Raw genomic sequence first — 12,268 nt, 5'->3', positions numbered from 1 at the left:
GAAAACTAACATAATCTAAAAATATTATATATATATATATAGGTCATGCTAAAATAAGTATAGCTAATAAGTACTAATATTAATATATAACTAAGCACTAAAGAAAAAGATAAACTAAGTTATGCATTTTCATTGTAAACCAATGTAAAACTAAAATAATTATCCAAAACTATCGTCATTCCTAGTATTGAATTGAATTTCTTTTTGTTAGCATTAGTATTGATTTGAACTTTATTTGAGTTACTACATTTATGGGCTTTAAAATTTATTTACCATTCAAGAATGTTAAGTTTAAACTTGAAATAATACATTAAAAGATAAATCTATGAAAAAGTTTAAGAAATATTTATAAATTATATTACAGTAAATATTTATATGTATAAAATATTTTTAAAAATTATATAAATGTACTATCGGGTTGGTTTAGTTTCAATTTGACTTTTTTTAGTTAAAACCAAACTAAACCAATTATGTTCGGGTTTTATTTTTCAATACCAAACCACATCGGATTTTTTTTTCGGCTTGACTCGGATTATCGGGTTGATGCGATTTATCGGTTTTTTTTGTACACCCCTATCCGTAGGTGCAACATTTACATAGTTCGTACTAATATTCGTAAAGGATAAATTAGTATAGTAGAATTTATGTCCATAAATTTTAACACTTGAGCTCCATATATAGAAGAGAAAGCAAAGAAAAGAGGAAGAGCGTCAATCAAGGCAGAGGTAGAAATCCAAATATAAATACAGTCGAATCCAATAATTTTTGTTTAAATAATGTATTTGTATTAAAAATTTATTAAATATATACAAATTAAATTTAAAATCTAATTATTAGCACTTAAAATTCTTGTTCTAAAATTTAGAACCCATAAAATTAAGATCTTAGCTCTAGCTCTGTATCCGGTTAAAGAGCTAGGACAAATTAAGTACCGAATTGTGAAGGCATGGCTAGCAAATGTATCATGTATGTGCTAATTCAATGAGTTTTGTGCGAAATGAGATGACGAATAGACTTCCAACTGATGATGATTTCTCAAGAGGAAGGAATACATATTCCAACAAAAATGGGACAGCAAAATGTCCGGACACGTGTACGACAAGGATGATTTGGACTAGACAAACAAAATTGATGTTTGTTGTTCATGTCTATGAATATTTATCATATCTTTTGCATTTATGTCAGTCAAGTGTTTTTCACCGCGGCTGGAATTATTATGCAAAATGGGTGGATTAGTGATTTATCAAATGGGCAAGGGTATTTACGTAATTTCAATTCGCCCTCTCTTTATCGCTGCTATAAAAGAAAAAGGATTGCACTTTGGCAATGTAAATCATTAAGAGTCAAGAGAAGTGAAGCATTGAGTTCCATAGTTCTCTCCACTACTCTTCTTTCTGCTTAAGGCTTTTTTTTTAGTTGTACAAGGTATGAAAGGTTGCAACTGATCATCTTGTAGTTTTCTTCTTTTTCTAGTGATTTAATTTTCCTCCTTTTCTTATATATGTTTTTGGTAGCAATCATTAAGAAATAATTAGTAACCAATTGTCAACTTTTAAATATACTACCACTTCTCCTCTCCCCCTCCAAGAATAACAAATCAAAGAAACTAGCCAGAAAACCTACGAAATACACGTTTCGCTTCATATATTAGTGTTTACTTCAAATTTTGAAATTTTAAAAGTTATAATAGCCTATATATATTTTTCTTTCTAGAATTGTTTCTTTTCCTTCTTTTTTCTCTTCATGTAGTCTTTTGATCATTAGTAGAATATTTTGAACTAACTTGGAGAATTTAGTAGCAAAGAGTGAGAAAAACATAACCGAAAGATAGTAATCTTAGAGCAAAAAGGTATGCTATAGAGGAAAATACTAGTTAAAGAACTTAACTAGATGCATTGTAATTGATAAAATGGGCGCCTTAATTTACATTTCTTAATCATTTTCTATTATATTTTCAATAATTTATTTTTTATACCTTCACAGTATATATATAAGTTAAATCCTTTTATGTTATTATTAACGTCTGCATTTCCATATTTGTATGTACATATAAAGGAAAATGATGGATAAACCGAGTACCACAAGTTTACTTCGTACAAAGTCTGATCAACTGGTAGAAGCAATTTCGGCAGCAATGGGTGCAACGAAGTCCCCGATCAGTGAGGCGGTGGGAGGGCCGGAGACGCTGTCGAGGAAGTCAAGCAGGCGGCTAGCTGCGGCGTCACCGGGGCGGAGCAGCAGCAGCATAGGGAAAAACACTCATATTAGAAAGTCAAGAAGTGCTCAATTGAAGTTTGATTTAGATGAAGTTAGCAGTGGCGCCGCCTTAAGCCGCGCCTCTAGTGCCAGCTTGGGCTTATCTTTCTCCTTCACAGGCTTCACCGTGCCACCGGATGAGATCGCCGATTTGAAGCCCTTTAGTGATGATGATATTCGTAAGTATATCTATATATCTTTTTCTTCTTTTACTGATTTCTTGCACGAGCTCTGCTAGTCTAGTTCGACTCCAACTTCTGTCATAACAAACTTAAAAATATATATGCAATTTATTGTTTGTGTTACTTTTCAGCAAATGAGAACTGATTTCCAGTTTAAACTAATTAGTTAGCTCATAAAAGGTAATAATATTTCTTAAATTAACATCACCAAAGTTCCTTAACGTGATGCTTAATTTTCTTTCAGCTAGCTATGCTTGTTCTCTTTCTTTCTCTTAATTACTTTTTCGTCCTTAAGATAATAGCAGAAGCAGAAACAAATTTCGTTCTTTAGCATGAAAAATAATATTAAAACTTAATAAATAATCATTTTCTAGTTCTTTTTCCAAAATGAAATGAAAGGTTTCATAAGTTTGCCAACGTTTCTCCTTTCTCCTTTTTAATTGTGGCCCTTCTTTGTGCACCACAAAAGCTCATAATTCCAAACGACATGAGTGCCCTTAGAGAGAATTAGATTTCTGGTTCGAATAATCCTTGACCCTACTTATGCTAGGGTATTTGCGTCAATTCGCATCCTCTCAACGGCCATATTTATTCACTTCTCTTTATTTTCCTTCCTCTCGAGGGCATGTTAAAGATGACAAAAGCTGTTACTATAAGTAGTGCTAGCAATAGGGAAACTATTAAAGATTTAATACCGTTAAAAGCTTAAATAATCGACAAATGATTGGTTCAAGAAATGGAATGTTCATAGGATTAACAGGAAAAAGAAGTTCAAACGTTTGTTTGTTTGTTTTATTTTCTTTTCTGCTTAAAGAAAGAAAAGCCAAAAAAATCTTCGCCTTACCCATAATAGCCTCGGATTTAAGGCGAAAAGGACTTTTTCATTTGCATGGGTCAATGGAAAGTTAGAAACTGCCAGACTGACTCTTTGAAGTCCCTAAAGTGAGAAACTGGTGAAAAGTGGACCCCTTCTTTTTGTTGTGCTAGTTTGGACGCAAAAACAAACCCAAAAAGGAAAGAAGGTAAACACAAGTGTTGAAACTTGAAAGAAGCCTTTATTTCTTTTCTTTTTTCTTTTGTCACCCCTCTTATTTTGTGCTTTTTTTTTCCCTGTTTCGGGAGAGTTTTACGTAATGAGTGCGCCACTCTAACCTAATATGAACGTCCTAATGAAAAGTTTCTTTTACTTTCTTTTGCAAATTACAGCTGAAGAATACATGTAATTGTTTCAGGAACTTGCATCATTTCTTCGTTGTCATTTAAATTTTATTAGATGGTGTCAAAAAAGTCAAAGATTAGTGAAGTTTAAATTTTTTTAGTGAGACTTATTAATAATGGAAGCAGTTTGGCCAGATTCCCACTCATATATCTACAATGGAAATCCATAAACTTGTCACTCTCCACAATTGTCAATATAGCCACATGTCTGGCCATTGTTTGTTAAAATTGGAGAACGTACAAAAAGTGGACCTGTTATAGGATTTCGTTTTAAGTCTTATCATGGTGCCCACTTTGTCTGTACAATACTTTGATAGTGGTGAGTGGGATATATAGCACTCAGTGAAGCAAAACCCGAGGCAATTAATTCAACAATAAAAAGGAATCACGTATCAAAATGCTTAATATCATGGACTGACAAATACACCCTAAGCGTTAGCAATTTTTAAATTCTTTGGAAAACCTATTTGCATTTTAGGTCCCATAATGGTTACAGAATTTTGTGCAACATTTGTTCCTCTCTTAAATCTTGACAAAGAAAAATACCAACTCCATAATACACCACATTTCACTTGCTTTTAACTTAAAATACTCGTCCCATGCCCTTAGGCCACTAAGCACATTCGCTCTCTCTATGTATGCAAGCTAGTCTTCAGTTTTCATATCAATCTAGTTGATGGACATTTGAAATACACCATTGTTATTGTAAACTATATCCTTAGAAGAACGAAAATGAAAAGATAATTAGGCTGGAAAAAAATAGGAAGAATAAAAAGGGTATTTTGCTATTAGAAGTTAATGTGAGTAGTGGTAAATCTTGGTCTCGAGTTTGTGATAAGATAACCAAAGTGATTAATATGCTTGTCTTTGGTAGGAAGTAAATATGTGAGAAATCATCTAGCCTGGACTTCATGATCACAAGTTATATATGTACTTTTTGCAGCTGAAGATATTGAAGCTGGCACAAGAAAGATGAAGATTCAAGCAGAACCTACCTTACCGATATACCTCAAGGTGAACCTAAGCTCAAAATGCAGGCAGTCAAAAAAACTTAAAAAGCTTTCTGAATTTTGGTTTTATCTAGCAAAGCATGTGTAACGGTGTGTCAAACCCCCCATCTTCCCTGCATGCACACGGATTGATCGGATACTATGTATTTGGACAGGCAAGGATGGAGGTTTATGTTGAGATCAAAGCGACCCTTTGAACATGGCAAATATTTGATGTCAGGTTCAGTCTTGTACAGAATCTCATTTCATGTGGTATTTTTGTACAAGACTTCCCCTTTTAACAAACAACACTATAGAAGCTTAAAAGTGTTCACAAAATGCATGTAAACACAGAAACTAGTTTACAGAACCAGCACCTGGGGATCGAGTTGACGTCACCTTCAGCACTCAGTTGCTGAGGATTCACAAATATTCGATGGCGTCAGCTTTGGTATGAAGAGAAATAGAAGCAAAACCTGACCATAAAAGATGTAGACTAGAAGCATACTCTGTACATCTTTTTGGAAGTTAAATTGAGCTGCATAAACTTATTCTCAAGCTAAAAAAGGGATCTCAGATTATAACTTTTTTATTCCTTTCACAAACTCTGCAGTTTACTGAGGTATGCTACAAGGTGGTTATTAAAGGAGTAACATCAACAAGAGAGAAGGAAATTTTGACCGGAATCAGTGGTTCTGTTGATCCAGGAGAAGTTTTGGCCATGATGGGGCCGTCTGGAAGTGGAAAGACAACGCTCCTCAGCCTGCTTGGAGGAAGAATAAAAGAGCCAACAGGAGGAGGCTCAATCACCTACAATGAACAACCATACTCAAAGCTTCTAAAGAGCAGGTAACCCTCCATAATTCACCAAGTGGTATACACTAGAAAATCTTGAGAACACAATACGAATGCCATATTTTTTCATGATAATTCCAATCTCATGTTGCTAAAATCAAATAACAACGGCTCATGTAGTTTAACAGAAGCTAATAATTTTTAATAAAAAACATTATGCGATGCTACTGCTGGAAATTATCATGCACCTCATGTTTAAATTAGTTGCCAAAGTAATTTGAAAAAGATTAGTTGCCAGAGTAGAAGCACAGGAAAGAGTACTCTGACAGAGATTTTGATCATCTCATCTGTGATTTATGAAGCAAAAACAAGAGATGTACTAACAAATATGCACAGGAAACACACTTTAAACAAACTGGCATCTAAGTTCGAGCTAAATGAATTTGATTGCATCATAGATTAAAGTCAGATATCAAGGTATCGGTCTACGCAAATACAAACATAAGCAGAGTTCAAGGAAAAAAACTTGCACAGAATCTAACATGGATGTGAAAACTTTGGCAGGATAGGATTTGTGACTCAAGATGACATACTATTTCCTCACTTGACAGTGAGAGAAACACTAACATATGCAGCTCGCCTACGACTGCCAAAGACATTGACAAAGGAGGAGAAAGAAAAAAGAGCCATAGATGTGATATACGAGTTGGGACTAGAGAGGTAATCGTTTCTCCTCTTGACAAGTTCTCTAATTTTCATGACATGCAGGGAACCATTAAGCCTGAGATCATTACTAAGGCCACTTTCAGTCATCTAACAAATGAATAGATGGTCATACTTTAATAAAGCGAGTATTTGACAAAAAATAACCTTAGATTGACAAACAACAAGATGCACAATTTCTTTGGTGAAAGCTAATGAGGAATGTGATGTTTACAGATGCCAAGATACCATGATTGGTGGTTCCTTTGTTCGTGGAGTTTCAGGGGGAGAAAGAAAGCGTGTTTGTATCGGAAATGAGATCATAATTAATCCATCCCTACTGTTCCTTGATGAACCCACATCGGGGTTGGACTCTACAACAGCTTTAAGGATGGTTGAGATATTACACGATATAGCTGAGGTAACGTTTCTCTCAGTTTTATCCAAGACCATCATAGTACTTCTAACTTCATCATAGAGGGAGTCTATGTTATCCTGTTAAAAGGTATCCAAGCTAATCCTTTTGAGGCACTTTGCACCTAATTTTGTCTCAATCCTGTGACAGGCTGGAAAGACAGTGATCACAACAATCCATCAACCATCCAGCAGACTTTTCCACAAGTTTGATAAGTTGATTCTTCTTGGCAAAGGGAGCTTACTTTATTTTGGGAAGGCATCTGAAGCAATGGTCTATTTTTCAGCTATAGGATGCTCACCTCTGATTTCAATGAATCCAGCAGAGTTCCTGCTAGACCTTGCAAATGGAAACCTTAATGATGTCTCTGTTCCATCGGAGTTGGAGGACAAAGTGCAGATCGGGAACTCAGATAGAGAGACAGGGAACGGAAAGCCAACACCAATAGTTGTGCATGAGGTGAATAAAATTTACATTTATTACCCAAAAAACTAATGCACAGCCGAAAGAGAAAAGACCTCAAGCAATCACTTGGCATGAATTTAATGTTTTTTATGTTCCCTTCTTTTTTTGTTTGTATGAATCCTGCTTTTCATATGTCAATTTCTCATTTTCCCTGAACAGTATCTAGTGGAAGCCTACGAGACACAAGTGGCTGAGAGTGAAAAAAAGAAACTTATGGCCCCCATGATGATTGATGAAGAGTTGAAGTCTAAAGTCTTTTCTATAAAGAGAGAGTGGGGAGCAAGCTGGTGTGAACAATACTCCATATTATTTTGGAGAGGACTTAAAGAACGGCGGTATGATTATTTTAGCTGGTTGAGAATCACTCAAGTAATTGCAACTGCACTTATCTTGGGTATGCTCTGGTGGCAGTCTGGTGGTGATAGTCCTAAACAAATGCGAGAACAGGTATGAGGCTCTACTCTTGTATGCACAAGATGATCAAAGGATTTGACATTAGGTTCCTAAATGAAAGCTAATATCTAAGATTACAGAGAATGTATCATTCATCCCATGTTCATGGTTTCGATCAAAAAATCATAAGTCTAAAACAAATAGGAGAGAATAGGATTATTCAAGAACCTCAATTAGAAACTCTATTAGCATATATGCCAAGACACATTTATGAATAGAGAATCTCATGTTGAATCAAAATAGAAGTCCTAAAGAAGCAAACTGAAACATTTACGAAACTTTTCTAATATGCACTAGGAGCATAATTGCACCAATACTGAAATGTGAAATTCACTGCAGTCGGGATTGCTGTTCTTCATTGCTGTGTTCTGGGGGTTTTTTCCAGTTTTCACAGCAATCTTCACATTTCCGCAAGAAAGGGCAATGCTGAACAAGGAACGATCTGCTGACATGTACAGATTAAGCGCATATTTTTTGGCTAGAACCACCAGTGATATTCCACTTGATCTTATACTGCCAGTGCTCTTCCTTTTAGTGGTATATTTCATGGCAGGATTGAAACATGACGCTGATGCCTTCTTCCTAACTGTGCTTACAACTTTCCTCTGCATTGTAGCAGCTCAGGTACTCCATGTTTTTCTTTTTTTCCATGTATAAACTGACAGTTTCCCTACCTTGGTAATTTGAATAATCCTTACTTCATTGTTGGCAGGGATTAGGACTAGCAATAGGGGCTACACTAATGGATTTAAAGAAGGCAACCACTTTGGCCTCTGTTACTGTAATGACCTTTATGTTAGCTGGTGGATATTTCGTAAAGGTAAGGATGCACTATCCTCTCACATCGAAATGATTTACCTTAGAAGCTGTAGTTCTGATATAGGATTTGAATTCTGCAGAAAGTACCAGTATTTATATCATGGTTGCGGTACCTATCCTATAACTATCAAACGTACAAACTCCTTCTAAAGGTTCAATATAAGGAGAAAAATGACTGGGTGGACGGGATTAAAGTAGGCAGCGGTGTAAAGGAAGTATGTATACTACTAGCTATGGTTTTTGGCTACCGGCTCCTGGCATACATATCTTTGCGAAGAATGAAGCTTCACTCAGGTGCTTAGATGATGCAAATGATGGTTCATTTCAAACTAAACAACTAGTCTATGCAGCTTCCACTGATCATAAAAGGTACCTGATTCTGATATAAGTTGCAGCACAAGGAAAGAAGATTTGGCTGCAGTGCCTGATGAAGTTTTAGTTTTTCGTTTTTCTGTTTACCTCTACGCATAGTTGTAAATTTTTAAATCTATTAGAAACTAGAAACAGAAATGAACTGTATGTAGAATGTTCCCATAGATGCTGAGATGGAGATCATATTCATGATTACTCCTTTAAAAATTTTGGTTCCATTGTACCTTTCATGTTTGCAGCAGTTTCCAAAGTAAAAACTGAGACACAAGAGTTCACTTTTAAAAAGTTTCCAACTGTGCATGTCAAATCTGAATTAGTTGCACATTCAGAAGGCCCCAGAGCTCAGGAACATTGTAGTATGGGAAAAATCAATGGTGATGATTAAAAAAAGAAATAACTACAGTGGGTATAAGGAAAAAAACTACTTGGAGATTTGGTAGGGGTGAGAAATTAATAGCCCCTCCCTTCCAACTTAGGACCAGGAAACATGTAATAAGCAAGAGCTCATATTCTACTGTATGTTAGCATTTTGGCTCCAAAAGTTGAGATAAAGTTTATGTTTTGGTGGATTTAAACTTATTAAGAACAAAAGGGGATTTGATATGAACTTCTCCGTCATGCCAGTGATAAAGTTATTGATCTTTGAGGGGGAAGGGTTTTGTTTTTTTAGAGTGTAGACACATCTTTGGTGAAAGCCATGAAGAACTGTTGAATAGATAGTATGATACTATAATTTATGCTCAAAACATAAGCAAAAGAATTAATCTTAAGTTAGAAAAGTGAGGGTGCTCACTACCCATATTAGAGGTGACAAATGTGGAAAACCAAAAGCTAACCCTTTTAGAATAACAATTGCATGATATGTATGTTAAGGTTAAGATTGCGTATTTATACCATCTGTGAGTCATATTCATGAACTGCTTTTAGCAACAGTGAGTTGAGATGCTTCTGTAATGATGTTCTAATAAGTCAATACAGGAAATACTAAAATAGCGTTAAAGTATAGGTTCAAAGCCAACAAATTTATCTCCTTGTATAATCGCAACAATCACTTAATTTAATAACAATAGCAATTAAACTCACTACAAAATAGACAGAAAACAAGGGCCTTCCACTGAAACACTAACACGTTTCAGTTGAAAAACATCGAATGAAAAGCAATTATATATTGATGGTAGACATCAAACAGAAGCTTGCTAACCAAAACTGAATTCTTTCCATGACCAAATACCTTAACTAGATTGTGTTTCGCGGAAAAGAGCTAAAAGTCTCGTGTGGTAAAATTTGGCACCAACTAATGCTTTGTTAACAAAGAATCGCGTATCATTTTCTTTTAATAAGCATTAATTACCATGAAGTTTCTTGAAGAAGCCGGCCACTTGCCTGCCAGGATATACTATGGTTCTTTTTATCATGCCAACCAAGTTGCCCACGAAGAACACTGTCCAGTACATCAGAGGCCTTTTCTCAAACCCTATGATAAAAGGAGGAAACTCAAGTCAGACACATTCCGTATTTCAGTTACTACATCTGACATGAATACAAACATTGTAGGTACCTATTATGCCACATATATACATATAAGAGGCACACTAATAGGGGCTGAAGACAACTCTGCATACATGACCAATTAGTATTTAGTCACCAAACAGGCACACAAAGCAATATCATAAACCACTAATTTGAAATTTCAAAAACCACATCTCTGATAGCGGCAATGGTATGAAAATAGACGGTTCTGTCTACGAATTTACATAAATCAGCAGCAACACGATAAGCCCTCATTACTCCTGAAATTCAAGGGAAAGAAACCATCTTCAACGCTATATAAATCAGCAGAAAGAAAAAGCAATTACATACGGAAAGAATTATTTAACATACAGTGGTATTGAATGGCAAACCCTTCGGATTTCTCTGTGGCATATCGTGAATGGGTCTTTGGCCTTCCCACATAGAAGATGGATGCAAGTCCCGATGTCAACTCATTTAGCAAGCATGAACGTATCTAATAAGTGAAAAAAGCAATTTTTGCTAATATTGTATTGTTAAATAAGAATGAATGAGAAAGTTATCAAATGGTAATTGGATTGTTTTAGTCGTTAATATATACCGCTTCATAGAAATAGTCCTTTTTTAATCATAAAATTGCAATATATTAAGAAGTAAACAACGTATAATTAATGTGTATTATTTATATGTCGGTTAGAAAAAGTAAACAATGAATCTATTATTAATATAGATTGACCAATCACTAAAGAACTGAAGCTAATGTTACTAGTGTCAGGTAACTTCCCAAAGCAAACTAGGTTATTACAAACTCTATCCAAAATATGCTTGTTAATTTAGAGTTCATTTAGACACAAAAATGGGGTTGAATTGTGTCTCACCCTATTTTTGCAATTTCAAAGAACCTGTTATTTGAACTAACTATCCTGACACAAACAGAAAAAAGGTGCGAAATTTTACTAACATGAAGATTTTATGTGGGAAACCTCCTTACTCAAGGGAGTAAAAACCACGACCTACCTCAGTAGGATTTGCTTCAAACTTCACTAACTTCAATTGAGTAATTTTAGGTTACAACTCTATAACCAAGGTGAATAACTCTAGTACCCTAACCCTACAATCAACCAAATTATAGATATCCCTTTTCAAACTAACTCTAGTCTATGAAGCTAACAAAAACTCAAGTTTATGTACTAACCTATAATTACACTTCAAAAAGCAAGTAGGTTATAACTTAGAACAATTGAATCTAACCTAAACAACTAAAGAACTTTCGTGCCTTCGTCTTCTGGAACAGGTTCTTTAGTTGAGCAGCTTGAATCTCCAAGAGGACCTTCTTGCCGAGATTGCTATTGTCAAGAATAATTATGTGAATTCGTTCAAATAGCGCAAGTCTTGAACAACTATAGAATGTCTCCTTATATAGGTGTAAAGTAGGCTGAAAATCTCCTCTAATTAATGCTCCAAAACCTAAAATATTTTGGTTAAAAAAAACTTTTCCTATTTTGATTTTGTTTCCTTAATTATTCCAACTCCTCAACCCTTTTTTTAAATGCAAGTATCTCTGTATCGAATCATTTCCGAATAAGAATACCTCCAATTAATGTTTTTTTTTTGTCGTGCATAAGTAGGTTTTCTTGAGGAATCCACTAGAATTCAGACATTTCGCATCTGATCAGCATTCTGGACTTCATCTGCTATGAACCTGGTTCTTGCATTATTCATATATCACATCTGCACACCAGTCTAATAGCATAGCAACCTATCCATGAACCTGGTTCTTTCAACACAGTAGATCTTAGGTTTGTTAATCATCAAAAAATATTTTGATGATGACAAACCTATGCAAATCATTGGACTGATCGATTAATTCTTCAGCATAAGAGCTAATTTCATTGGCAGAACTCTTCATCAAGTTTGTCCATATTTGCACAAGTGTAAGGGACTCGCTTCCATTCATCGCAATGCTATAGTTGGCTAGGCATATTTCAGTTTTAGAACCTGCAAACAGACAAACTCATTGATAGAATTTCCGGTGTGTACGTAAGAACTAAGTCTACTGATCAGCATATATGTATATACTTAACTTTTTCCTT

The 12,268-nt window shown here is 35.0% G+C and overlaps 1 protein-coding gene and 1 long non-coding RNA gene across 3 annotated transcripts; one reads left to right on the top strand and one right to left on the bottom strand.

Moving 5' to 3' along the window:
* The first annotated feature begins 1,318 nt into the window (after nucleotides 1-1,318).
* On the top strand, nucleotides 1,319-8,952 carry LOC104113983 (ABC transporter G family member 22-like). The gene is made up of 11 exons (XM_009624322.4): nucleotides 1,319-1,425; nucleotides 2,056-2,435; nucleotides 4,600-4,670; nucleotides 5,259-5,494; nucleotides 6,005-6,160; nucleotides 6,380-6,563; nucleotides 6,708-7,016; nucleotides 7,182-7,469; nucleotides 7,815-8,099; nucleotides 8,188-8,295; nucleotides 8,375-8,952. Exons 2-11 carry the CDS (start codon nucleotides 2,060-2,062, stop codon nucleotides 8,594-8,596), a joined length of 2,235 nt encoding a protein of 744 aa, XP_009622617.1. The 5' UTR covers nucleotides 1,319-1,425; nucleotides 2,056-2,059; the 3' UTR covers nucleotides 8,597-8,952.
* Nucleotides 5,123-10,722, bottom strand: LOC104113982 (uncharacterized). 2 transcript variants are annotated; one of them, XR_690307.4, is made up of 4 exons: nucleotides 10,548-10,721; nucleotides 10,225-10,456; nucleotides 10,018-10,140; nucleotides 5,123-5,455 (listed from the first exon to the last, which is right to left on the bottom strand). It is a non-coding gene; the product is annotated as an uncharacterized lncRNA (long non-coding RNA). The 2 variants fall into 2 exon arrangements; XR_011412526.1 differs by lacking the exon at nucleotides 5,123-5,455 and having other exon boundaries at nucleotides 9,674-10,140; nucleotides 10,548-10,722.
* Nucleotides 10,723-12,268: the final 1,546 nt, after the last annotated feature.

This window comes from Nicotiana tomentosiformis, chromosome 1 (genome assembly GCF_000390325.3).
Source record: "Nicotiana tomentosiformis chromosome 1, ASM39032v3, whole genome shotgun sequence".
Classification (NCBI taxonomy): domain Eukaryota; kingdom Viridiplantae; phylum Streptophyta; class Magnoliopsida; order Solanales; family Solanaceae; genus Nicotiana; species Nicotiana tomentosiformis.
The sequence above is the reverse complement of the archived record's forward strand: the minus strand, read 5'-3'. Positions and strand labels throughout refer to the sequence as shown.